Source organism: Bombus terrestris, chromosome 10 (genome assembly GCF_910591885.1).
Source record: "Bombus terrestris chromosome 10, iyBomTerr1.2, whole genome shotgun sequence".
NCBI lineage: Eukaryota > Metazoa > Arthropoda > Insecta > Hymenoptera > Apidae > Bombus > Bombus terrestris.
Genome location: NC_063278.1, coordinates 734,142 through 761,626, shown reverse-complemented (window position 1 = coordinate 761,626; position 27,485 = coordinate 734,142). Strand labels below are relative to the sequence as shown.

General features: G+C 35.1%; 1 protein-coding gene across 1 annotated transcript; it reads left to right on the top strand.

Annotated features, from left to right (window-relative positions):
- The first annotated feature begins 13,910 nt into the window (after positions 1-13,910).
- LOC105666167 lies at positions 13,911-27,025 on the top strand. Its single transcript, XM_012313029.3, has 16 exons — positions 13,911-14,205; positions 14,710-15,202; positions 15,756-15,942; positions 16,198-16,346; positions 17,731-17,808; positions 17,888-18,908; positions 19,212-19,403; positions 20,825-20,960; positions 22,402-22,547; positions 24,178-24,304; positions 24,391-24,502; positions 25,041-25,102; positions 25,181-25,318; positions 25,722-25,850; positions 26,259-26,342; positions 26,433-27,025. Exons 2-16 carry the CDS (start codon positions 15,002-15,004, stop codon positions 26,608-26,610), a joined length of 2,940 nt encoding a protein of 979 aa, XP_012168419.2. The 5' UTR covers positions 13,911-14,205; positions 14,710-15,001; the 3' UTR covers positions 26,611-27,025.
- Positions 27,026-27,485: the final 460 nt, after the last annotated feature.

Sequence of the window (27,485 nt, the reverse complement as noted above, 5' to 3'; positions counted from 1 at the left end):
GGCAAAGTCCATTCAAACTTCCCAATCTATAGGGATAATAAAAAAGAAGAGTAAAGCAAGACAGGAAAAGAGAAGGAGGGACAAGCAGTAAAAAAAAGGCAAGAAAAGCAATAGGATGCGGACAAAACCCGCTCATACGGGGTGAAATTGGGAAACGCACAGGAACCCAAGGTATTGTCCTACTGAGAACATTTCGGACAGTGAAGGGTAGAGACCGGGCAGTTGCAAATTTTTTTGCTGTACTCACAAAACGTAGAAATATTCTACTCTATTCTTCTCCAGTTCAGATACATGTACTTTCAGTTTATTAAAGGAATGTCTCAACTAAATTTAAGAAATTTAAGAAATTTAGGAAATTATTCAATCATTTAGGAATTTAAAAATTGCTCCCCCTTTAAAGCGTAACTATCAGGGTATCTAGACTATACGATATTATTCGTATGTACCTATCGATTACTATTTGAGAAAGTATTAAAGCAATGCTATTTTAAATTGTGACATTGCACTGATCAAGTAATTTATTAAAACTCTGACATTATCTCTCTAGTAAATCTTTTACTTTTAGACTCGGTTCTGCCGCATATTTGAAAATTAACGATTTACCGAGCATATTATTTTCCTATCAAATCGTCGATATCATCTTTATTATTTAATTCTCTTCATCTTTCTTAAAATATAAATACCAGTATTTTATCAATCGAATCATACAATCAAAAGAGTATATAACTTCTGAAAAAAATGTAGTCCTAAACATTTTTTTTTTTCAACTTTAAATATCATTTTAAAGTTATTCTTCGAAGCTTTTTATAGTATACTTCTACTCTCTATTTATTCATTGTTTTAAACTTACACGTTATACGTTATATTACGTTTATAAAAATATAAAATTACACTGACCTTTACAGTATAAGAAAAAGGTATAAAAAAAAGAAAAGTTATCTTTGTAAATAAATAATTACTAATAATAAGTTGTTTAACTTCACTAGTTAAAGGTAAAGTTTCATTTGCTACCCGACAGTCAAAAACGACATCGTGATTGCAAAAAATATCGATGAAACTCTTGCTATTCACGGGAGATTTCGTTTCCCGGTGGAAAGGAGGATGAAGTGAAAATGGCGGTCGGCCAAATTTTATATATTCCGTTCGTTCGTTCGTGGACTGCAATTTGCAGCTCTTTACGATGTTCATGGGCTTGAGGTCCGTTCTTCTAAAGGAGGTATACGATTGGCCAAAACGCGTCGTCGGACACCCCCTTCCCTGTGTTGTTGAAATACGCTCCTACAGGATCACATTCACCCCGATGGGCTTAGGTGGCAGGGGATATTCGGATAGGAGGCTGAGCTTTTACGAGCTCTTGGCTCAGTTGAAATTTGTCTGGATGCCACCCGACTATCCTGAACGTCGCTCTCTCTTCCCTTTCCAGAAGTAAGGGGCAAATCAAGAGACAGCAAGTAATAAAAGAGTTGAATCACCCTTTCGCTCCATTCTTTCTCTCTCTCTCTCTCTCTCTCTCTCATCGCTATTTCCTCACGTCCTATATGACTTTCTTCTACTCGAGAAAATATATCGCCGCCTTTGTTGAGATTTCACGAATCGTTAAGGAATCCGTGTCCAACATGAACGAGCAATATTGCACGCCTCGCTAAAAATTTCCCGACGCTCGTACGATTCCAATGGAAATTAGATATTTATGGAAATACATGCCGCACGTGTATTTTAAAAATGACATGTCTCCAGCTAGTTTTTGAAAGAAACGCAAAATATTAATTGGAAGCTTACAACAAAATTATTTATATATACATATATATACTTAATATAAAAGATGGAGGAAAGTAATAAACTCTAGGAAACAACGGACAAATATTATTTTCGTAATATTCGATTCTTAACCCTTAAAATTCCTCTTTGACCGTTCCGATGCTCTAACAGACGATTGAATTTATTTTAAATTACGAAACTTGTCAAATGTGTGCGATATATAGGAATAATTGATATTATAGAAAAGATTAGAACGTTTTAAATGTAATTATATTTATTTAAATTTAATTAAATCATTATAAATGTCAATTATAAATGTTAAACGTGTTCGATAGATATCATTTAATGGTAATGAAAGCTTAGTAACTTGTAACGATATACAGGATTGTCAAATGATGTACGAGTATGTACAATGTACATGTATCAAGACCGTCTTATCTGTTGCGTGTGAAGCGTTGTGCAAGATGATTTGTTGATTTTTATAACGTGTAACATGTAATGACTTGTAAAATTTCGTTAATAATATTGGTTCAATTTATAAAAGCCACTTCTTTATGTCAAATTTGTATAAAGAACGTGCAACTATTGGTTCAAGCATAATTGTCGTTAATTGTGCAAAATTAAAATTATTATTAGTAGAAATTTTTAACATACATATACCTACATATTTGCCTGATTAACGTTACATACAGTATACTTGTGTCTAAGAATTCGCTCGATCAAATACCCGCCTTGAAAAAGAAAAAGTACTGCGATTTGTAATTAAAGAAATAAATATATCGCTGGAATCGAAGGATCATGAAAGACATACCGTGTATCATATATTTTTACGTGTTCGCGGAAGAGACACGGGGTATCCTTAATCCGAATCGTGACTTCTCGACCCCGAAACGTTTTGTCACTGCGTCGGCCTCTGAAACATTTATCACCAACCTTTTTCCGACCGCTTTCCCTTATTTCTTATCCCTCGAATCGCTTCTTTATCCTACGAAGGTTCACAAACGAAACGGAAGAGATATACTTGAAATTCTCTCTCTTTCTGTTTTCTTTTTTTCTTTCGTTCTCAAACCGGACCATCTCTTCTCTTCTCTCTCCTTGTGACAAGAAGTAAACGAGAAAATGCAAGTTGCACGGCTGCGAGCGTATCTGTGCGAATGTTCGTGAAATATGACATCCAGAGGGAATATAATTTCATAGGTGTATCGTCAAATACATAATTCCATGAGTTTCTTTTGATAACAAGGCGGGAAACGCCGTAATTCGGACCAGACGATACAAAAGTGGTACTTTAATAAGTTATAAACTGTATAGCAAGAAATTTCTTTCTAATTTACATTCTCTTTTTTAAATGAAAAATAATAATATTGACCATCGAGTACCATTATATTATACAATGGACGATTATTTTTCGCATTCGATAGTCAGAGCAATGGATTCGCCCGAATTGCCCAACGTACGTACGTAAATTGCAGATCAATTACAGATATAAATCCAATCAAATCGTGAAAATAATACGCCCGAGTGGAGCACGAGGGGTATAGAGAGAAATAGAAAATCATAATCACTATATGATTAAACAGGAAACATCGCAATTGTAAAGTTACCTATACGAGCTATAAGCAGGAGATTTGCGTTCATAACCGAGCATTACGTTTTCTGCATGCGTCGCATTGGTTCGGTTATTAATAAAATTAGGTGTAATTAGCGTATCGATTAAATTATCAAGTGATTAAATTTTCATTGATTTACAACCAGCGGCAAATGCACGACCAAACAATCGACCATTATACCGGTGTAAATATCGCACGCTCGTTTACCGTGAACGCCGAACAAAACCCCATGGATAATCGACGCGCTACGATATTATCAAAATCCACGATAATGACTCGCCAGCGGTAATTCGACGTCGTATCCGCGAACGATAAAATTAGCATGAACGAGGCTTTCGTGCGCGTACGTACCTAGAGTTCAAGAGTAACGGGCCATGAATGAGTACGAACGAAGTGCGCGAGAAATGGTGCATGAATGGGAGAGCCTTGAAAATACAGTGACAGCTTATGACACGTATATATTTCATAATTTTCGGAAAATTCATCCGGACTCGTGGATAACTATTACTTTTCAGCAATATTTGCAGTTTCTTACGATAAATTGCAAGTTGTTCCTTTTTCTTCTTTTTTTCCCCTTTTCTCTTTTTTTTTCCCCCCCCATCAAAAGTAGCATTCCATTTTTTTCGTAACGTGTGAAATTTCTTAGTGTATTTATATATTGTATGTGCCCGTTTACAAATTTTTATTCTGTAAACAATTTTTCAACGACGATAGTTATATCGGTTACCTGGTTATTTGACTCTAGACCGATTGAAAATAAAGTGTAACACTCCATATATCAACCGATTGATCGGAAATTATTTCACGTTGACGTTGCCGGGTAACGGATACTACTCTGTCCCGACCTATAGTCAATTGATTTTCCTTTTTCATTTATACAATATCAAAATCGAAGGATTAAGTTTAGATCGAGTTACGTAAAAATTCGGCCGCCTACCACAGAAGGAAACGTAATAATAGAAAGTCGCGCGACGATTATTTGTATAGGGAACAGTTCTCGCAGCTATTGAAATTAGTGTAGAGACAAAACTTTTAAATAATTATCTACGTAAAAGTATAGAAATTAATTTTTTTAATAATTCTTAATTCGAAAATAATTATATAATGCCGCTTTCTCTTTTAATACAGAATCGTTCTTAGAAGCTCTCCAGATCACTGAAGAACCTTCCTTAAGTTTAAAATCTTAATCCTCGATCAATGGTATCGACAGCTACGATGGTTTGGGTGGAATTATTGAATTCTAGAATACTATTAATATTTCACTGATGCAATATACCATAATTGCATTGATACGAACATCTAGTCATGGTCGCAGTCAATTAACTCATATTACTTGCCATATAATTAATAATTATACCAGTTATACAGTTAATTGTTTTTCTCTATAGCGATACAATTAGTAATTATATATCAAATAATACTGATTGAGTGAAAACCCACCCTATCCACGACCCACCCATCCTCCTTTTACGCAAGAAATCTAAAATTTATTCATCGTTAAATAAATACTCCTCTTGGTGTGCGTTTGTACAATGTTCAAAATAAACAGCAAACGGAGGTTTAAGAAGAAAAACCGACGCGAAAGCTAGAAACCTGATTAAGATGCATGAAAACCTAAAATCTATAAATTATATTAAATCTGAATCTAGTTGTAATTCTATATGTGGCACTGTTTTACATATATATCATATACATATATGTACGTACATTAAAATTTTCGTCTTTTATCGTCGTAAAAGTAAAAACTAATTGATTATGATTATAATAATTACTTATGATTAAGGGTTAAACAAAAAGGACAAGAGAATAAGATGAAAAATGTGCCATATAGAATTAACGACTACATAATACGTACATTCTACTATGCCATGCCTTTACTACCATGTCATGCTTTTACTACCACGTCATACTTCTTACTATAATAGTATGTCAACCTTACCTACTTACTTAGATTACTAGCTCCAAGTAGACTAGCTAATCATAAATCACACCTACGTAAAAATCTAAATATCCGCTTACCCTGTCTACGTAATAATCTAAATTTAATAAAGAGAAAGGCAAGGGATATTATGTGGAGTTTGAATCCTCTTCACTCGATGCCGCAAAAGATCCTGAAACAAATTCAATCTGCGAAAGGTTAGTAAAATTCTATAAAATATATATAATTACTTCCTGATCGGTAAGGCTCAAACATTATTTTGTAATATTCAGCTCCTTTCGTTTCTTCCTTTCGAAATATTCAAATATACAACCAAAATGTATCTTCTGTAAATTGATAAATCTGAAACAAACTCATTTACTGGATTAGTACTTAAAAACCAACTATAAAAAATAATATCGATTTAACGATTTAATAAAAAAAAATTTCAAGCTTTCACAGCAACATTAAGATAATTCGTTATAATACTTTGTTACACGTGAAATCATTCACAATTTCATACATGTATATGTGTGTATTACATTCGTAATGAAGTTCTGTATATTAGTAGTCATGGTAACGTTAACACTAACAAAGGAACATGTCTCGTAGCAGTATTTTCAGTAATGCACGTAATAATAAGGGGCGCTGAAAAAAAACAATGCAGTAGCCAAAAAGGCTACTAAAATTCGATCGTTTTTCCACTCTATATAAACCCGATCAACAAACCGTGAGTGGAACAGAGAATATTCTTCTTGTTTTGCAACGCTAATTGCTAATATTTATGGAACAGAAGATTCTCAAAATCAAACGCGGAGAGTGCTTCGCTATATCTGTAATATCGATTAATCTATCATTTAGGAACAGAAAAAAAAAGATAAAGAAAGAGTCTGAAAATCCCCGAAATTTGATACGCAACGTTAATAAATATTAATCCACGCACTCATATTTAAGCAATACGCAACACTAATAACGATAGATCCCAGTGCAACCATTTAGGAAGTTGCCGATGAACGATCACATTTCTACAGATTTCACGAGAAGAATTTACTAAAGACAATTTATTCAAATCATTTTTGTTTGTAATATTTATTAGTTACGATAGATGATAGACGATAGAGAAGTATTTAAATGTTCGATGAAAAACATTGTTCTAAATCGAAACAACATTTGTGCTCGTTGGACAGTTATGAAATGGAAAAAATGAAACAGAAATTCACACGTATCGATAACAATTTTTTCAATTTTTTTCACAAACCTAAGAAATATATTAAAAAGAGAAAGATACGGTTGTTTGAAGAACGATTCGTATAACGGTCCAGGGTTGAATGTTCTAAACAGTAAATCGTAGTCGTTGGATAAGGTAGTGTACCTACCTCGAGGAGCAGGATTCCTTGATACTAACAAGGCGCAAGATGATTCACTTAAAGCTGTTCTATGAACTACTTAGCACACACGATGACGATGATCCTTTAATTCAGGGTGAAACGTGGCACAGGCAGCCGACGATGCGAATAACGGGATAGCGGATAGAAAGTGTAGCTGATAGCGGCGCAGCCAAAAGGAAATGCCAGGGAGGGGTTGTCTCCGCTTTAATAAGACGCACCACCCGCTGAACGGTTTCGAACTTTGGATCGACTTTGATTAGAGCATCCTGCTAATGACAGGGGATCGACCGGCGTTTAATCTAATATTCAAAACTGTCTGGGCTAACTCATCAGGAACAGAATATTAGCTCGTCGGTCTCCGAGGGCGTTGGTAAACCTATCCGTGGTTGCATTCACCGATCCTTGATGCGGAGCCCGCGTTTCACCTTCGCGTCGTCAACGACCTCCAACAGGATATTACGAATTACAAAATTTATTCACTAGGGGAGCTACGTCCCTTCTTTTCTATCATCGACGAAAGGTATACGCTGCCAATCGGTCAGAGGTTTCCCTTCGACTCGATACCGTCGAACGATAGGCAACGAGCACGCGTCGCATCAAAAGGCCCATTCGGCGATTTAAATCGTCCATCATAATGGAATTGTCGAGGTTATAGGAAACCTTTCGGCAAGTTATTTTCACGTTTACAATGGCTGTTTGGAATAAGTTTTATAGGCTATATTAGAACGATGAAAACGTCGAGTAAGGTTTTCTATAGAGTACGGAACGTTTATCCGGTAATATAATAGCGTATATTTATGTCTTTCTATATGTTTGTAAATTATCAATGGAAACATAGAATTTGAATATAATTTCTTACTTACACTTTGTTCCAAGTTACAGAAGCAAGCTGTTTCTAGAATGACTATAGACGAAAATAACAAAGTATTTATATTCTAGAGATAATATAGCAAACAAAAAGTAAAGTATGTCACGCGTTATTTCGCCTTTAAATTTCTCATAAATGCGTAAGAATCTTCGCTCTATCCATAAGAGTATTCGTGACTAAATCGCAAGATTATGAAAGTTAACGGCTAAGAAAAGAAAACGCATAGTAATGTCATCAAAGGTATAGTAAATAATATAATAAACACAGTTGAGCGAACTATATGTTTTTTTTTTTTTTTTTACGGAAAAAAAGCTCTCAACTCTGGTGGAAAATGTACATATTAAATAACAGACATCTTCGGTTTCATAAAACACGAAAATGGAAATTTAACATTTTCTCTCTCAACATGCTGAGTTTTTTCCGGGCAACTGGAAAAACTTGAAGTCTGCGTAAGTTCATTGAGATCATTCTCCGAGCACTCGAAAGAGAATCAGAGTACAGAGGAGCGTGTAGGGGCAACGTAGACACGTTTAATTTCAACGAGATAAACTTTTTCGTTTCTCGACAAGCTCATTCCGGATAAACGCCGTTAGAAACGGCAGAAGAATTTCGGGTAAATCGAGCGAAGAGAAACAACGACGAGTCCGTGGCATATATGCTTTAGAATAGAGCACATTCGACTGTAATTTGATGAAAAGCGATAAAAGTGGGCAGGGAATCCGCGCCGCGGATATCTCGGTATTATTCCGGAAGCGTATTTCGACGCGTCAGGATCTTTGCAATTTTCCTCAAAGCTTTTCAGCCGCAAGCTCATCTCGTGTAAGTGCTCTCACGGTTTCGATGTTCAACCGTATGTACGCTCGCCGAACGTCGTTCGCCGCAGAAAGCGTTGAAAAGGGCGCGAAGGAAGGGATCGAACGGTAGTTAGATTTTACGTTTATCTTTATCGAAAGCCAGGTTGAAATGCGCGAAATTGCGGCTCGGTTAATCGAAGACGCAAATCGAATCTCCGACGACGGATATTCTTCGCAAAGTAATTTCGGTAATCCGTCGGTGAAGGAATCGATTGCCCTCGGTCAATCGAAACGATTGACCACGGAAAACCTTTCATCTCTTCCTTTTTTCTCTCTCTCTCTCTCTCTCTCTCTCTTTTCCGTAAGAGGATCTTGCGAATCTTCAACAGTTCAGGATAGTTGTTCAGTTTTCTTTGTTCCACGAGATTCACTAAGAGGAGAGAAAGAGCAGAGAACTGACATCCTTTTTAAAGCGGTCGAGATCGATGACTGTTAATGACAAGTATAAAGGTACTAGGGTGTATTTGTCCTAAAACTCACGTATGTCTGCAGCATTGATCTTAGATAATTCAAAATACTTTCTAATATTATTTATCTCTCTCAATCTATTATATGTATGAAAAGAAAAAAATGATTACCTACGTTTCTCATTTTATCAAAACTATGTCTTCTTATTTGGTTTAAAAATTAAATGCCTATTTCTCTATCATGTTCATGTATATTCTAAAAATATTCATCTATAAAATTAATTGACTTTTTCATCCGGGATTTCTGTAACAGATTCTTTCTATTTCCACTTCGTAGCAAAATACCTCTGTTTATCTAGCAAGTGATGAATACTATTTAAAAATAAAAAACTATCTTTTTCTATCCTTAACAAATTAGTCGCTGAAGAGATTAATATAATTGGCGACAGAATTTCGTAAAAATGATACTATTTCCCGAATGTCGTCATTTCTTTGTTTCCGCAAAAAGAATTCAGGCAACGTTTACATTCAATCGTTACGTAAACGATACCCGTTTACATTTATGATTCGCACAACGATTAAACATACCTAGAAACGTAGGTAGCAATCAGGGAAAGAAACAAACTCCGAAACGAGTTGGCACAGAATTTCTGAGCTTTCAGGACGACCGACTGGACACCCTCGACGAAAAATCCAAGGTGAACCATTCTCAAAGGACCTATCAGCAATAACGGACAATCTACGCTTTCCCTAAACGCATTTTTTAAATGTGGATTTATGTGTAATTACACCGGCTCCGTTTCTTTTTACCAGGCCACGTTCCAAGCCTGCTTTGCCGCGAGAAAATTTCGCTAATTACGATCTTCTTTTGCCGGGAAAGCGACCGCTGCGAGAATGTGGTAATTGGCAGCTTCCGACGAACACCTCGAGGAATTATGTTCTTTAGGCTTTTCGTCCGTCTTTCTGCTTTCATCACCGTCCAACAACTAATTGCTACGATATTCGTGAAACGCACCGGATCATTTTTCCACTTAGATAGCGTATCGATTAAAATAAATTCTTTGCGTTACATTGAAGAGATCAAACGAAATATGTGTCCATGTGGAATAGCAAATTTGACCTCCACCCAATGCAAAAGAAGTATTTGCATTACGGTATATCTCCCTCTATATCTACTGCGCAAGTTTTCTATATAAATTTTTTTATATCGTTATAAATGTCGTAACAAATATTCGAGGTGAACGTTACTTAGCATAGTTATTTATTATAGCATACGTATATCGTATGAAAGAATATTTTGATAAGTACTTCGCGCCTCTAAGGTTCTGGGATAAGTGCCGTGCGGTGCTTTACCTTCCGCTTATCAGGAGGCATCGATCCCTTCGTTACTGCATGGTCCAATCCTTTAAACAAAGTCTCTATTCTTCGACAATGCGAGATCGGGCCATTTGCCAGCAGTTTACCTCTCTGTCAATTTATCCTTCGTCAAAATGTTTTATGCATTCTCTAACGGTCATGTCATCGACACCTCGCAGCTCGAATCGATTTCCAAATCGATTTCGCTCAAGCACCCTGCCAAGATCCTTACCAAGTCTTCGATCAAGGCATAAATTATCGTAAGGCTAAATAGCGGCGGGCTATCTGTAGCATTATATCGGCACGAAGATGCGTTGTCGCTAACATACATCCACTATCAGCATGCTCCAGTCCAGATCCATTACTTAGAAAGCTCTTTACACAGAAAAATATAATTGCGCTATGAATCTGACGTTCCTTATTAGGAAATCTTTCCGAAAGCTCAACAAAAAATATTGGATTTAACGATTAAAGTTATCTGAAAACTAAAAAAAAATCAATTTCTTTCCAAATCTCACTTTATTGCTGATTTCCTACAAAAATATTTATAAAAATATGCATTTGTTTGAAAATTCACGATCTATTTATAGCTATAAATACCTTCAAAGTAGCAATACAGTTCTAATAGGCATTGGTTTGAAGTGAACAGAAGGGTGCAGGCTGAAAAAAGAGTACTCATGCTGTATGTATGTATTTAGCATGTACTTGGCCCCCTTAGAATATGAAACTTACGGACTTTTCGAACAGATGCGATTAAGCTAGAAGTACTTAATTGAACTCAAATTAATTTTGAAAAACCGAACAATTGTAACGTAAAAAGTAGAACGTTTCAGATATCCGAATGACCCATTGTGAACGTTTCAATTCGACAATACTATTTTGGATAAGACATATGCCATTGCAATTCATAATACATAATACATAATATCGATATTTGCGTTGCGTATATATTTATATACTTATATTTATATTTTGTTTCCTAATTTAATAATTTGACCGTATTTCCAGAAGACATCGCCCACAAGACAATGTATACATATTTCAGACGTTTGATGATACGAAAAACTTTAAGAACCTAGTCTCATAGATTTCTACGTAGATCATGATAACGTATATAAGAAATTTTCGTTGAAAAATTTCCTGGCATACACCCTACGCATGCACTAAACACAGACTTTCCTGTTTTTAATTTCAATGTAAAAAGTTCGACGTATTCGAAGATAAAATTCAAAATTTATAATTCAAAATTTAGTATATAATACGTATGTATTTCTTTCGTGATGAAATTAACAAAAAATCTTTCATTATTTAAACAACAGTTCAAAAACAATAGATACTCGATAAAACGTAATACTATTTCTTATCTGCAAAGCATTAGTAGCGTGCCACTGATTTTATCACCTTAATTTACATAGCATTGCTTATCCTTCAATGAACAGAATATTTTTAACTCGTCTTAACTCGCTGAAACTCGATGTTTTGAAACACACTTGTGGATCATATTCGTGGCAGCGATGAAAAAACGGAAATCGAGTGTCTGCCAGCGAAATTTCAGATTCTCGATGATAATATTCCCTTCTTCTCACTAGTGCTATTTGACTTAGAAAACCGGCCAAGTGTGGAATATTTAAATTCCTACCGTCGGAAATTGTTCCACCCTCGCATGCTGCCGCGTAGTCTCGCTTCGTTACCTCTTACGATTATTGCACGGAGGGTAGAAAGCACCTCATATGACGCATACCGAACTGCTGCACTTCCACGACCATATTAATATTTCGTGTCGCGATGTTATATTAATACAGCTCACATATAGAGTACCTACCACACGGCAAGTGCCGTGTCCTCCAAGACTATCGTAAATCGTGGCTAACTTTCTACCATCTTATGACCAATTCTGCTTTGCAAGGATCCGCAGAGACGAAGAATAGGGGAAAGAAACGAATGTGAGTACGGACGAGTCTGGTTCGATGCAAAAGAGACAGGTGGAGAAAATGCGAAGCTATAAATAAGTTGAACGTTATTAAATAAATTACTTAAATTTATGCAAAAGTAGCACAAACTCCTAATCCTGTATCATAATATTTAAAGCGAGAAAATTTAAGCACGAAATAATCCTGAAAATTTTCCACGACACTTCTCGTCACAAATGGTATGTTTGTCCATTTACAGTTTTTTCATTCGTGAAAGTTTAGCTAAAACAGCGATTTCGCCTGAATATCTCCTCCCTGTCTTCCTCTCACTCTCCGTTTCACTTGCCACATCCCTGTTTTCCCCGCATTCAAATGAATATTGCAGTTAGGTGGAACCGAGTTGGTACATAAAAGTGTGGCACCCTGTTTGGTGGCAGATAAATTATATCCGGCACCGTAAAAACTTTTATAAATACAAGCGCGGTCGGCCGCCCCACGCGTTTTCTTGCAATCAGTGTGAGTGATAAAAAAAAAAAAAAATGAGAGAGAAAATAACACCCGGAGTTTTCCACTTAGCGACGCGATTTGTTATTCGTCTCGGAAGTTGTCCCGAGTAGACAACGACAATGGAGGGAGGTTGCAGCAAGAATATTGCGCCGACTTGGTATTTTTTAATTTATCTGGCTACTGTATTTTACGCGACGCTACCATAAACATATAACCACGTAAAAATATGGAAATGTGAAAATATGACACTGCTACAATACGAAAATATCAAATGGTAAACCGACGGAAATAAACAAGTTGCTAGGATACAGCGACATATTTTTGTCTAGAATACGAATAAAACGAATTATCCTGTTTTCCTGCACGAACCTAAAAACATCGAGACAAATAAGAATAAAATTAATCGAAAGGGAATCGAATAGGTATTGTAATAAAAATAAAGTTACTGGTACATAATATATAGAGCGACCTAGAAGTAGATTCAAAGTAGATAATACTATGAAAAACCTTTATGAATATACGTATTATGTGTGATATCGAGAACATTTTCAAATTTAATTAGCGCTGTAATGAAACACAAATGCCACGATTATCTTGGCAAAATTTGAGACTAATCCGAGAATAGATAGCAAGCGTATACTTTATAAAAAATTGATATTAAATCGACGGAATAATCGCCTTAAAGATGTAACAATCCATACAGATATCAAGGCTTATTAACACGAGTGCAAATATTACGTTTTTGATGATAAATATAATATCGTGCCATTGTCTTTAAAAGTGGTCAATATAATCATGAAATGTTTAACTTATTTCATAACTTAATTGAACAGGAGATATTTGTTGTTCATATTTTCTATTTCTTTTTAGTATTTATTTAAAGAACTGAAAGTCAAACGTCAAAGATGCATTAAATTTTTTAAATTCAATATATTTAACTTTTGTATATGTATAGTGGAAGAAAACATAAAATTATTTTATGTAAGAAACGTTACAGATAGTTGAAAATAATACTACCCTTTGTATAAATAATATTACTACCATTGACAAAATCGAAATGGCAACGTAAAATCGATCGAATACGAAAGTACGTAAATATAAAGTACGAATATATAATATAGCGCTACCGCAATGCTACCAAATTTGCAAGATCATCGCTTCGTCGATGTAACAACTTCCGTTTACTCGTTCACAAAACGGTACTCGCTAAATTTATTATTCCATTCGAAACGAATATAAAGGCTTCGTATTATCAGCAGCTCGTTGGTATATCTTTTATTGCGAACTACGCGCATGCAAATAAAAGAAACGGTCTCGACGACAACGCGTCGCGAACATCGGTTTGAAACGGTATAAAATATCGATGTATCTACCAACTACGCGTATATCTGTACGATATGACGAATGTCAGTTGTTACACGACAGCCGTGCGATGAAAAGCGTCAAGAGGACTGATGATTTACCGCGGCGATTGATGTCAGTTTCAGCAGAAACAAATGGATTGATTCTCGAAAGTGATTTGGCGCGTGCTACGAAATTATCGAAATTATCCAAGGACGCGACTTTATACGTTGGTAGCGATCATTGCATCTGAAATTAATTTGGTTTATTAAGTGATTATATACTTAGGTATGTCTTTCTTTGTTGAAAGTAGAAGGTTCGTATCGGGTCGAGTAATGTGTTCGTTCGCGTTCTTTCAAAATGATTGGTTACCAAGCGTTATTATTTACTTGCATAGAATTTATTTATCGCAATCTAATCTTCCGTAACCAAATATATATACTTTTCACGTTTCATTGACAAATCGGCTTGTTCATTGACGAGTCTGATTACTATTTTAAATTTTCAAAAACACTGAAATAATTGCAAGATACTTTCGTCAGATTGAATGATTTAAACTTCGTTTGTAATATTTCTATTGTAAAAATAAACATTTTTACGCTGTTCGCTTTTTATACCTATCTATCTTTTATTGCCAAATGCCTTTGTTAGATTAAATTTGTTCGTATAAAATTATTCATTCCATATTCGCGTAAAACATATCCCGGAAAATATGATCGTACCGTGGCATGAATTTATTGGATAACCTAATATAAAGGAGAACGAAATTATTATTCAATTTAATAATTGCAGAAGTTAATATAGAAGTTTATTGGACAGTCTTCGCGAAGATCTAGAAATTCATCGTGACAATGTCTTGCAAAAAGTTCTGCTACTATCGGAAAACTCGGTTGACCGAAGACTCAGAGTGTTTAACGCCTGCGCTGGAGATTTTCACGAGAGCTCATCGTTTATTAAAAAATTTTATGGACTCGTACAAGTTCGTTCGACGATCGCTTAATTAGCAATAATTTCGCATAATGCCAAACAGCTCGCGCGTATACAGTAAATAACGCAAGGAATAACTGTATTTGAAAAAATCAGAATGCACGAGGGGAAATGTTGCGGCATGGATTACGACGCGGTTCCTTTACACGGAGCCCTGGATATTGTGGCCGCGGCAATGACATCAATAGTCTGTGGAAACGTAAAAAAGGGATCTCAAAGATCTGGATTGTTTCGTAATATGTTGCCTTGCGTTCACCATCAAGATATGGAAGTTCTGCCAGAAGAAATTGTTCGCAAAGTAATAATTGAAATTTAGATTTTAAAGAATCGCGATATTTATTAGATAGCATGTTTGTAGCTCTTCGGGTTTCTGAAGAAGCGAACATTTCGCGAAACGCCCGAGCAAAGCGCAAGTATACTTGCTATTAAAAACACGATCGAAGCCCGAAGAAACACACGTATATCGTATAACGATAAAACATTTCTTTCGTCGTGATCGTTGATTGAAAAATGTAGGACTATCAATTTTATCGTATCATTTCCTACGGCTGTTAATATTTCGTATCATTTTTTTGTTTATGATATGGGACAATGATATTCGTTGGACTATCGTGATAAAATATCAGGACACGTACTTGTATTATATATTATATTTTAATTACAAAATTGCGAATAACTCGAACCGAAATCATTCTATTCCTTATAATTATCATAGCCACATAAGATAGAAGACTATTTCATATTATGCATAAATATCAGCCGTTTAATTATAATAATTATTTAAAATAAGAATTTGTTTTCTGTATTCATATATCATTTCTGTGTACTTTCTTTAATTTTATTGCAAATAGGTGGATACGATTGTGACGTGTTTAGAAAGGTGCTGCGCCATCGAGAACGTTACACGTCGAATAAAAGATGTCTTACGTATTTTGGAAAGATTAGCACCTTGCGCAATGTCAGAAAAGTTTCAAACGTTATCGCTCCTCTTAAAAGAAATAATGAGAAAGCTGATTTGTCGTGGTCAGGATTTAGAAGGTAATTTTTTATTCAATAGCGTATTATTAAGAATCGTATTTTTACAAATAAATCGAATAAATCGAGCGGAAAGCAACGAAAAAGGTGAAACTAACGATACATTAAATTATAAGTTCCCGTAAACGGAGAAAAAGTAATTGCGAACTCGCGAGAAGACCTTTCGAACAGTTAACGGGATTACGAGGTTTACTAATGAAGTTGGTATTAATTATGCGAGTTCTCGAGTTTTACGAGATTTTTATGACGTCGTTGTAGAACCGTTCGGCAATACGCAGACCAAGCTGATACTAAATCTTGTGAACAACTTTATTCGTGACTGGAGCGAAAAGAGGTCTGGATCGCGACCCTGTCTCAGGATCTGTAGATTTTGCGATCGTGTGGTTAATGAAACCACTCGACAGTGGGTATGTAATAATTTCAATATTTAATAACCATATATAGATCGTTAATCACAGCTAGCCTCTAATAACGAAGACAAAAACGGAATTGATGATAAAATTAATAGAAACTTTTTCTAATAATAAATAAAATTCTATATAATTTTTAATTATTGTTAGGGTCTTTTATCAATTACACGTTTCATTAGATACACGTATAACGTTTAAGGACTTGAATAATTTCAACGAACCATGAAACCTAAATAGAATTAAATAGATTTATTAGTGAATAGAGAAAATTCGCTAAATAAGGAAAGATACACCAACAAAATATTTATTTAGCATCATTTCACGTGAATTTTTCAATCGGAATATGTTCCATTATTATATTTAAAAATCATTATAACGCTAACGATTTACAATGGAAAAATATACGTATAGTTTTTACTTTGGATAATGTTACTTACTGGATAATGTTACATATTGCTTGTCATAAAATTCTTAAATTTAATCGAAGTCAGTGAAAGAACCTCGTCGAGAAATCTTTAGAGAAAAGTTTCGTCATCTTTACTAGACTTTCGTAAACTCCTTTAAACCTTGTTAAGTTTAAAACATCTTGAACTTTTTAATGAAATTTTCCTATTTTAAACCTACAATTTGCTCTAACTTAATAAGTTATTTATAACACAGGTTGTCTCAGTTTGCCTCAAAGCTTCTTTTATCTCATTGAAATAAATAAAAGAGTCATCCGTTTTACAACTCGACACTTTATCGAGTATTCCAATTTCTTCGTTTTATTCTTCGAAATAACATTTTAAGTATATTCTATTCATTCATTTTCCTTAATAATAGTTTGACAAATATTGCGTTGTTGTTATCTATAATTATTTATAAAATATGAATATTTATTAATAAGACATAAATTTTTAAAATTTTTAACGTAGAGAGAACTTGTTTATGTCTTCGTAGATAGTTATAAAACTCGTATTCTATATATGTAAGTTGTACTACAATCTACGATAAGGTACTGTGTTTTGCTTCCATCGCGTCGCATCTCCGTCGATACATATCATAAAGATATTAGCACTCTTTACAGAAAGCGAGGTAAATATGAGACTGTGGATTTTTATAGAAATTCATATTTTCACAAATACGAATATCACAGATAAGAATAGAACCAAGGCATGTTAATATTACGAACAGTACTATACTTTAGATATTTTATATATTTTTGCATATCACGCGCATTTCTGCGTACCGTTAAGTTTCTCATAATTGCATAAAAATCCACAGTCTATATAGAACCTATAGAAGATCGTTCGATTCTTATCGCGGCGCATCTACCTCTTACACGTATCGAGTCAGAATTGTCCTGATTTTACCAAAACGTTTTCGAATTTCATTTCACCAGGGAACATTTTGCTGCAACGAAGCTAAAACATTTCACGACATCCGTATAGAATGGATTCTACGTCAGTCGATTACGTCGGTTAGTTACACGAAAACAATAGTTGGCCAAAATCTTAACAATATAAAAGATAGATCCATAAAACTTCTCCGATTGACAGGACGCCGGTAAAGACGAAGCAATCGATCGGAGGCCAAAATCGAAATCTTCAAGAACATACGCTTCCGTGGAAATATCTAGGGCTGTAGATGTCACGGATTATGATGACAGTAGCGCGAGATTCGACGAGCGTACGAGCGTGAAGGAAAAACTAGAAAGTCCCGATCGAACGATAAAACATCGATCTGCCGGTGAGATAAGTGAGACACGTCGCGCGGAAGCTGAAGTGTTCTCGAAGAAAACAAAGATAGAAAGATACGACGATTCGAGTAGGGAATGGGATAAATTTGACAGAGTCGAGGGCAGGGATTTAACAAAGACAGCAGCTGGCACGTTGGAGGGAAAGATGAGAGGAAAAATAAAGAGGAACCGCGATATCGACAGAACCGGCGAGTATCCTATCGCGCCAGATGGACGGGAGGAACGTGACGATGTTCCGTATAAAAGTAAGCTCGACAAGATCCGTGGATCGCGTGGTTTACGTGACACGAACGAGGAACGAGCAGCTGCTGGAAAAATGAAGAAAATTAAAAGGGACGCCAAGTATTTGAGCCAGAAGCGATTGGAATACACGGAATTCTCGGAAACGGAATCCGAAGGAACTAGAGTTCATCGATCGAGAGAAGGGGATAAAGGTGTACCAGTGATAACGGAGAAATCACCTAAAGAAAGAAGAAAGAATAAATTACATGGGCATGCATTGGTAGAGAACGAAAGAAAGAAAATGGTTGAGAAGACGACCGACACAGATATCGAAGAGAAAACAACCGGCCGACGAAACAGGAAAAAGCCACGAACGGAGGAGGACATCGAGCTGGACGAAATGACGGATACAAGCGAGCGTAAAGAGGCTGATAGACGAAAGAAGAAGAGGGCAGATGCGTTTGACAATGGAAAGAAAATGGTATCTTATACCTTCGACGAAGAAGACAAAGTTTTGAAATCTGGTGGAACGCAGGATGGACGCTCGAGCAACGAAAGGAACGAAACTGAGTCTATCTTAACGAAGAAACGTAGGGACGGTAGGTATACCCGCTGTATACGTACATTATGAGAAGGAGTATCGAAATTTCGAATCGTCAATGATCTCTCACAATCTACAGTTTTACGAACGTTAAACGCCAAGCTTTTATACTTGGTACAGGAAATTAAAAAAATTGCTATATATAAAAAGAATAGCTAAAGAATTAAGACTTGGAGAGCGTAGTTCGACGCAAAGTGTACTCTTTGCTCAGGAACTTGTTATCTGTCTGAAAAGAGTTTCGCGTACAACGTGTAGAGTAACAGGCGTAACGATGCAATAAAATTTTTCTTTGCATGTGAAGTTAAGCGTGGTGCAAGCAGCGTCGAAGATAAATCAACGCTCGATTCAGAGAGTCGGAATAAGAAAGAAACAAGCAAATCGAGTAACAAGGAATATAGACGGTCTGGTTCGGATAGAACCGAGGATAATTCTAGCAAGACGTATGGATCTCGTTACCACAAAAAAAGATCGATATTCAGCGATATCCAAATCGGTAAGGTGAATTATTGTTTCTTGTTTCTTTTAAAAAAAATTCATTGTTTACGTATCTGATTTGCAATCGTTACACGTAATAGTTTGATTTGTAATATTTAGGCGCATTAAATGTGCAAAAGGTACGCGACATTTATGGATATAAAATATGTAAGTATGCACGACAGATATATAAAATACACCCACGCTCGTAAGTATAAGATGGATATTATTCCGAACGGCACCGACCGTCAATCGGGACGAGATAGTAGACTCGAGATATAACGTTTTAGTTTCGGGAAGCCTCTAGTTCCACTCCAGTTCGTGTATAATACATTTTATCGATCGTGATTTGATCGAGTACACGGATGATTTGATCAGCCTTCGGATATTTTCCATGACGAACTAGACGAGTGAATTTCCTGGCCATGAGAATATATCGATACTCTTCGATACGGTGTCGTAAATCGAATAATTCCTATGTACAAAATGTTCAAAATATGTGGGTGATATCCGTCCTTACGGATAACCCTTGCGATGTTACGCGTCAACATGATGGATAAATTTTACGTGTAAATATGTCATTTGAGGTTTTATCTTCAAGTCGTGTGTGAAGGGAGGGCGCATCCGGGAATTATTTCTTTAGTTTCAGCGATCAATTTAATTAATTAAATTATTTAAGTTTGATCTTTGCTGCGTAGTGTTTCCTTCGCGTAAAAATAATGAATTTTTTATAATAATAAGCGCAGGAATTTATTTTCTATAAAATAGCAGTTGGCTGACTTCCACCACTATGATTCCAGCTAATACCGTGTTTCTATGGTAAAATAACATTTTTTAAACTCAAAAAACATTTCTGTAGAGGAATTTTCTTCGTTTTCTCGACGTCTAGAATCAAACCCAGATCAAATAACAAAATTGAGTTGCTGCGCTGAATATTTTCCAGTCATATCCATCGTAATCGGTAAATTACGTATTCAGTCTACACAGTATCGGAGCTAGTTTACTTTATCAGGTCTTTTATCCGTCTCAGTGAGAGCCATTACCTCTTGAAAGTTTCCAAGATCTTTATTTCTTCGTACATTATGCAAAAATATAATTTTCCGATTTCAAAGGTTAAACATATCGACTTTCATTCTTACTACTAGCTTTAACTTTCTTCGTTCGATAAATAAGATAAAGAAACACGATTTAAAAGCTACTTTCTTTCAACTTAAATCACGAGATCTCGATTCGACCATCAATGGTATCTAATTCGACGTTATTATCGAGATTCCTGACTCGATGGAGATTGACCAAAGTCCGATACCAAATCGTCATTAATCGGGAACATTTAGGGCCTGGGAGCGTTTCGTCATCATTATCGTATCGCATCCAAATAATGTGGTTTGCGTGTATACAGCGTGGCGAGTTCGGCATCCTCGTGAAATTTCTACGTTACAGACGATCGAAGCCCGATCGAGTACCAATTATCAAACCAGCACTTCGTGAAGCTCGGTTGGACAATGCTGCCGGTTGCCAAAACCATGAGGAAAATTATCCAGTATCGAGCACAGCCTTCGAAACCTGGTCTCGACTGGTACGTAAACGAATCAATACGACGTAATCAACGTAATCGTAACGTAAGGAAAACTTTAGCTAAAGTACGCACTTTCAGCATCCCTTTTAATAAGCAGATTTTTATTATAATTTCTCGGAAAAGCTGTAACGAAGTTGAATTTACGACTCTCTTTCGTAGCTTAAGTAAATGTGTATACATATGTATGTATTTGTAAGACATTTCTTGTTTAAATATATTAAAGGTATTATAGAATATAACCATTCCAAGATATATATCATAAGGTATGTATTTTGCATCCACCGAATAATCCGCTTCTTTAATCTTTTTTTAATCCGCCATAATCTTTAAGAAGGCTATAATTGTATGTACCGCATAAAAAATATCGGAAGAAATAGTTAGGAAATTTCAGATTTACGATATTTTATAAAGCTGCTGGTTGTCATGCGACAAAGTAATTTTTTCAAACTGGAAACCAAATTTTTTATTTTAATCAATTTTCATCTCGATTATTTACTATATTTTCAACTATTATTGGCAGCGTCGATCAATAAATTACCGAATATAGAGGATAGGAAATTCTTGATATATTCAGAAATTCTGAATTTGATTAACCAAACTCGTCATCCGTGGAATTCGATCACGTGTAATAGCTCGTTAAATTTTATGCATCGACGAATCGACGATCTAACGCTATACTTGTGAGCTATCCTGGTAGGTAGTCATATGAGCGCTCAACGATTTCTCAACGCTTCGAGCCATTACCGAGTAATATTTCGCGAGGACGAAGAGTAACGTAGCATGTATCGTTAAAAAAAGGAATAGAAGATGCGACTCGCGCTATAACCTGTACGATGATCGTATCCTTGTTATAGAAAGGCAGAAAGTTCTGGCTTTAATTTCTTTAAAGTAATTCTCATTGCGTTTATTTAAATATTATTCGATATTAGCGATCGAACGAAGAGAAAACGCGAGACCAAAGTAAAAATTCGTTGATTCGCATCGCATTCGTATCAACTGTAAACAAACTTCGGAATTAGTTGCTAACGAGTTAACTATTAGTTTGAAGCGCAAAGCTAACAAGATGGCATTGAAGACGGTGCCGCGTACTAACTTGTTGCTACAAACCAACTTCCCTAATTTATTATAATTAATCATTAATCCTTTTATATGTTCTCTCGTTCGTTAGGTTGAAAAAGCACAATCTCTAGTTTAAACTTGCTAATATAATCTGTTTAGTTAAAAAGTTAGTAAAGAGAATCAGAAAAGGGAATAAAACAAGTATGAGAGGAGCTTCGGAATATGGAAACTCGACTATCGCGAATTATAGGCGCAAGGAAAATCTTGATATATCGTATAACGAGGAAAAAACATTTTGATTTACGTTATATCGGACAATGCTTTTTCTATCTTTGCACGTTTACGCATTTGCTTTTATTATACATCCTCTCTTGTTTGTCAGGTTCAGAAAGCACCAACTCAATGGAAGAATGTATTACGGCGACGAAGCTCGTATTTTTGTCGATTTTCACACCGATGGATCGGCAGAAGCGTTTTACCCGAATGGAGCGATGGCCATTAAACTCCAGAGACCGCAAAATCGAAAATGTAATTATCGAAGTAAAGTATCAACGTGTTTTGATTGGAATCGATAATCTCGTTGAAAGTTGTAAATTAGTAGGGCGAGGCAATTATTGCTAGTTACGTAAAAAGCATATGACAGATCTCATGGATTTCCATGATCTTGAAATATAATATGTTGTCACGCGTAATTACCGTTCGGCCTTAATTTCGAATATTAATTAATTAATTGATTTCGCAAAGTTATTTTCAATACTGCATGTTACTACAGGCAGTTGCCGACAAAGGTATTCAATCACTTGTGAAAAGCTTTTACGAATGTATTATACGTTATACGAAATATTTTGCAATTTCATTAGCACTGCCGCAAAACTCGACTGTCACGATCGTATCGGTAAAGTTTGACACAAGTATGAAAATTTATATAGATTTATATAAGATAGTATATATTTCGCAGAAATCGCTAAACTATCTTTAATACCTGTTGTACGTTTCAGATCGTTATTTATACCGTAGACTAATTTTTTAATTGATCTACGATTACAGATTACAGATTACAAGAGACTATCTTGCGTCTTTTATATATAATACATTTTCAGAAAATCTAATTTTCTAGAATCGTAAAATACGAATCTACCGATATATGCACATATTGCAAAAAATGATAATCTTATTTTGGGCAATTATCGATTCCTACTGATATAAAAACAGTTTGATATTTTTTGACCCTTGATAATTTTATTATTAAGGTAATTTTACTTTCATAGGCTTTCATAAATCGTAACTGAAAGATTAGTTAACACGTAAAACATTTAACACAACGAGTATGTATTTACTTGGCACAATGAGATATGAAATTATCATTCGTATATTGGAATGTTCATAATTTAAAGGTTAGATTTAAATACATGTCAATAGAACGTATTAAATTCAATTATGAAATTTGTGAATATCGCGAAAGAGATTATACGTGTATAATTTAAATCAAATATGTTTATACAACAACAACGTACAAATATGTTTATATTAGTATAAATAATTCACATTGATCCGAGTAAATGGATATTAATATAGTAATATTACGTACAGCCTGTATTTATTATTAGATCCTCTATCAATTTCACCAGCATAATTGAAGGAAGTAATAATATTTTTGAAATTAATATCTAGAATATTCTGGCATTAAAATTCTGCTAATTTTAAATGATCACTCGTAAAATGTTTAAAATATTTCAAACGGATCAAACAGATGGAAAAAAATTCAAAAAATCCAGCTGGACGATCGATCGTACCAGGGTTGCTGAAAAGCGAAACTTATTTTCATCGATGTTCTTTGAATGAAATTATTCTATATTCTTAATTTCGTTATCACGCTATTTGGCACTATTAAGGAAAACTAGGGCAAAGAAATGGCGAGATAAAGTAAAATAAAAAAGGGTTGTAATAATACTTGTTGATAGAATAAAATTAGAACACTATTATATGTATTTTCTCCATTTCTGCACCTTCAAATTTCGTATAATACGTATATACAATAATACAATAATAATACGTAATCTAGCGATTATAAAAGTAGGCTACTTTCAGCAACCCTAGTAACGTAATAAAGGCGAAATAGCGAGAAACAAGCGTAAAAATGATCGAAATCGATTTCAAGACGATATGTATACTGTATTCAGCCCAGGAGGCAAAGATTGCATGGGAGTAAGGAGGGGTTCGCAAATTGTCGCCGTATTCGACACCGTAGGCAACGGTGCTGTTTTCAACGATGACGGTGCGACCAGGTCCGTATTGGAAAAGAATTTCGCTGGAATTTTTAATTACTGTCGCTCTAGACACCTTCCGTTCGAGTTTCCAATTGTTTCTGCAGGCTGTCGTACAACCAGATTGGAGGAATTTGGAGGGATAATCCGACAGGAGTACCGCTGACGTGGAAGTGGGACATCTGCGAAAAGAAATCGATAACCAAAATTGTGTACCTGGTGGGTGTCGATTCCTACATTTCCTACGTTTATTCGATTAGTGAAAGAGATTGATTATGGATTATCGTTATAAAAACGATGTACAAAATGCCGTTCACAAGCATTTCCACGCTTTAGTCAATTCCTAGCGACAGCACCTAAAGATGAAAGTAAATGCTTACTCATACACCACATTGATATTCGCACGCTTGTCACGTTTTGCGTAACTTTATTTGTTACGTAAAAATCTATTGTACGAATAAACATCATTGTTAAGAAGAAACTGTTTACGTAACTTTAAGCTGCGATAAATGTAAAATATTCATATTTTCATAGAACAGGCAACGCGATATTTAAAAATCATCCCCTCTTATATAATATTATCGTACAATACAATAAGTAGCAACATAGTACTCGAATATTAATAGTTCGAATATCGACGAAAAATTCCAATTTTTCACAATTACGTATCATCTTTTAATCTAAATCTATTATATTTTGCTACGATGATTATGAAGAATTAAGTAACTGATAAATAAGTCAATATCTGTATGTCCAGGAGAAATCAGCGATGCACATAGAGAAGCTTTTAAATGTAGCAGAGAAGAGAATATTAAAAAGGTAGGAACGTTGGAGAAAATTCGACGATGTTTATAAACGATTTCATTAGCATTTGTGTTCGATGGAAAATGCGTTCAGTTCCGCAAGCGTCAAAGCATCGACATCGCCTGCGAGTCCGCGAAATAAGGAGAAGAAGGTCGAGGAGCTGAAACCTGTTGTTCCAGAGCACGACGACGAGGAAGAAGAGGTCGAGTCCGGGTACGTTGAGGAAAAAAGGTATAGAATAATCGCGCTTCATCGAGGGTTTGCTAATTACAACGGGTTCGCTTCAGTTCGCGAAACATTCATAACCGTGTCTTTCGATTAAAACTATCTGTGACGTCGGCGAGCTTCCAACTTCTCTCCTTTCAGCAAACATTAACTAGATGAATAAACATTAATGTCTAATGCGGCAACAATTTGCCCATACGAACTCACGCCACATTTCCTTCTCGCTTAATCACCACCAGACGAAATATTATCGCTACAAATCCGAAATGCGATATTACATTGTTATAACGTAAAAGTTTCTCTCTTATTTCTCTGTACGTCAGAGATACGTATCTTTTTATATTTTTATTTCTATTCGTGTATTCTATATTTGATCCGTAAAGCTTATTCGAATGTGTCCGCATCTTAGACAAATTCGTCCCGACGATACCTACCACTTCAGACCGATCCACTTAAACGTGAACGACTATGTCGGCTTAAAAATTTTCAATCGGACAAATATTATACTTCGATTCCTCGCTGACAAGAAGAGTATAAGGTAATATGGAAACAAACAAAGCCAATTGTCTACTTTGCTCAGTTTTGACGTTGCGATATAACGTTAAAACGAATATCAGATTATTTCGATTTATTTCGTATCGTATGGTCGATGCGACTTGGAACGAGATTGAATTGCAACGAAAGCTATTTAATGGTTTTAGCGAAATCTTATAAGTCATAAATTACAAGTTATTGGTAGTATTAGCATAACATTAACGGGTATGATGTAAAAAGAGATAAAATTGTATAAATCACAAGTCACTTGGTTGTGTTCCATTTAACATAAAATTGTCAAATTGTAAAAAGTATCTATAGCTTACAATTTATAACCTCTTAATTCACTAATAATAATTAATCAATTATTTCGCAAGAGGCACCCGTTGACAATTTATTTTACCAATCGTAGAATACAGTTGGGCACGATTTTAAATTTAAACGAGGAAGTAGAATCTTATTACGTGGACACGAGCCTAAAACATGGTATGCTAAAGTAAGTAATTGCTTCATAATTTTATCCAGATTATATCGATTCTACGATACAAACGAATAAAAGATGTACTTATCATTTTGTTTGTAACAGATGCAAATTCGAGGAACTGTTACCGTCTCGTTTGAAATTGGACAGCATCATGGATGACATAGCCGAAAAGATCCAGCAAGTCAGAAGATCGGCAAGATATCGCGAACTTACGATGGCCAAGTATAGACCGTTGTTGCGTGTCTGGAAAATGTCAGGAACTAGATGTCGTCCACGATAATTTAAATTTATTCTTTCTTTGGCATAACGAATTTATTAAGATTATCCTTTTTATTGAAAATCGATAAATCCTCCCCGTATTTTTAATAATTTAACAATTTACATATCTAATAAGGAGTAAATTTTGCGACGCATATACGAGATTTCATAACAGCTATAATTACCAATTAATAAATTCACATAATTACGCAATTTTCACCCGAATTTTATATAAACGCAGTTTCAACGCGGTTTAAATGCATTTTATATCTGAATTTTACATGATAATTCTTGTACATTCATTTCTCCCCTTGCGCGTGCGTTAATCTCCGATGGTTGAAAATTCGTTGAAAAATACATAATTTTAAAGGCGGTCTTCCATTTTTCTCTTTCTTTTTTATTAAAATATATCAGAAATAATAATTATTTGCCAATTACTGCTTACTTCGCGTTAATAAAAGCAACCCAAATCGTACGTTTTTTCCTTTTTCCGTGATCAAGCTGAATAATATATTTTCAATTTCGTATTGTTTATTAATTATTATTTTTCATTTTCCTCTACGAACTCTTTCCTACAGCAACTCTGAATTATTATTATTATTAATTATTATTAAAGATTTTCATTCGTTATACGTCGACCGTACTTGTTTATTCAAATTCATATTTTCGTGAACGCAATTAAGAAATAGAAACTAGATAGATATTTGTTTCACCTACCGAATATTATGATACGTTTGAATAATTTGTATATTTTTGCATATAATATGCACTCTGCAAATATTTGCATCTGGAAATTTTCCATAAATGAATAAATTAAGTCGTACGAGCAACTATAACGCAACGAGTCAGTGTGCACCACGTACAAGAAAACACGAAGGATGTACCGAAAAACTTCCA

What these genes read in the sequence shown, in the direction of transcription:
- LOC105666167 (XM_012313029.3), top strand. Translation starts at nt 15,002, where the DNA reads ATGCACGAGGGGAAATGTTGCGGCATGGATTACGACGCGGTTCCTTTA. An exon ending in TACGTCAGTCGATTACGTCG is followed by an intron (nt 17,809 to 17,887) that starts GTTAGTTACACG and finishes TCCGATTGACAG; the next exon opens with GACGCCGGTAAAGACGAAGC. An exon ending in AACGAAGAAACGTAGGGACG is followed by an intron (nt 18,909 to 19,211) that starts GTAGGTATACCC and finishes TTGCATGTGAAG; the next exon opens with TTAAGCGTGGTGCAAGCAGC.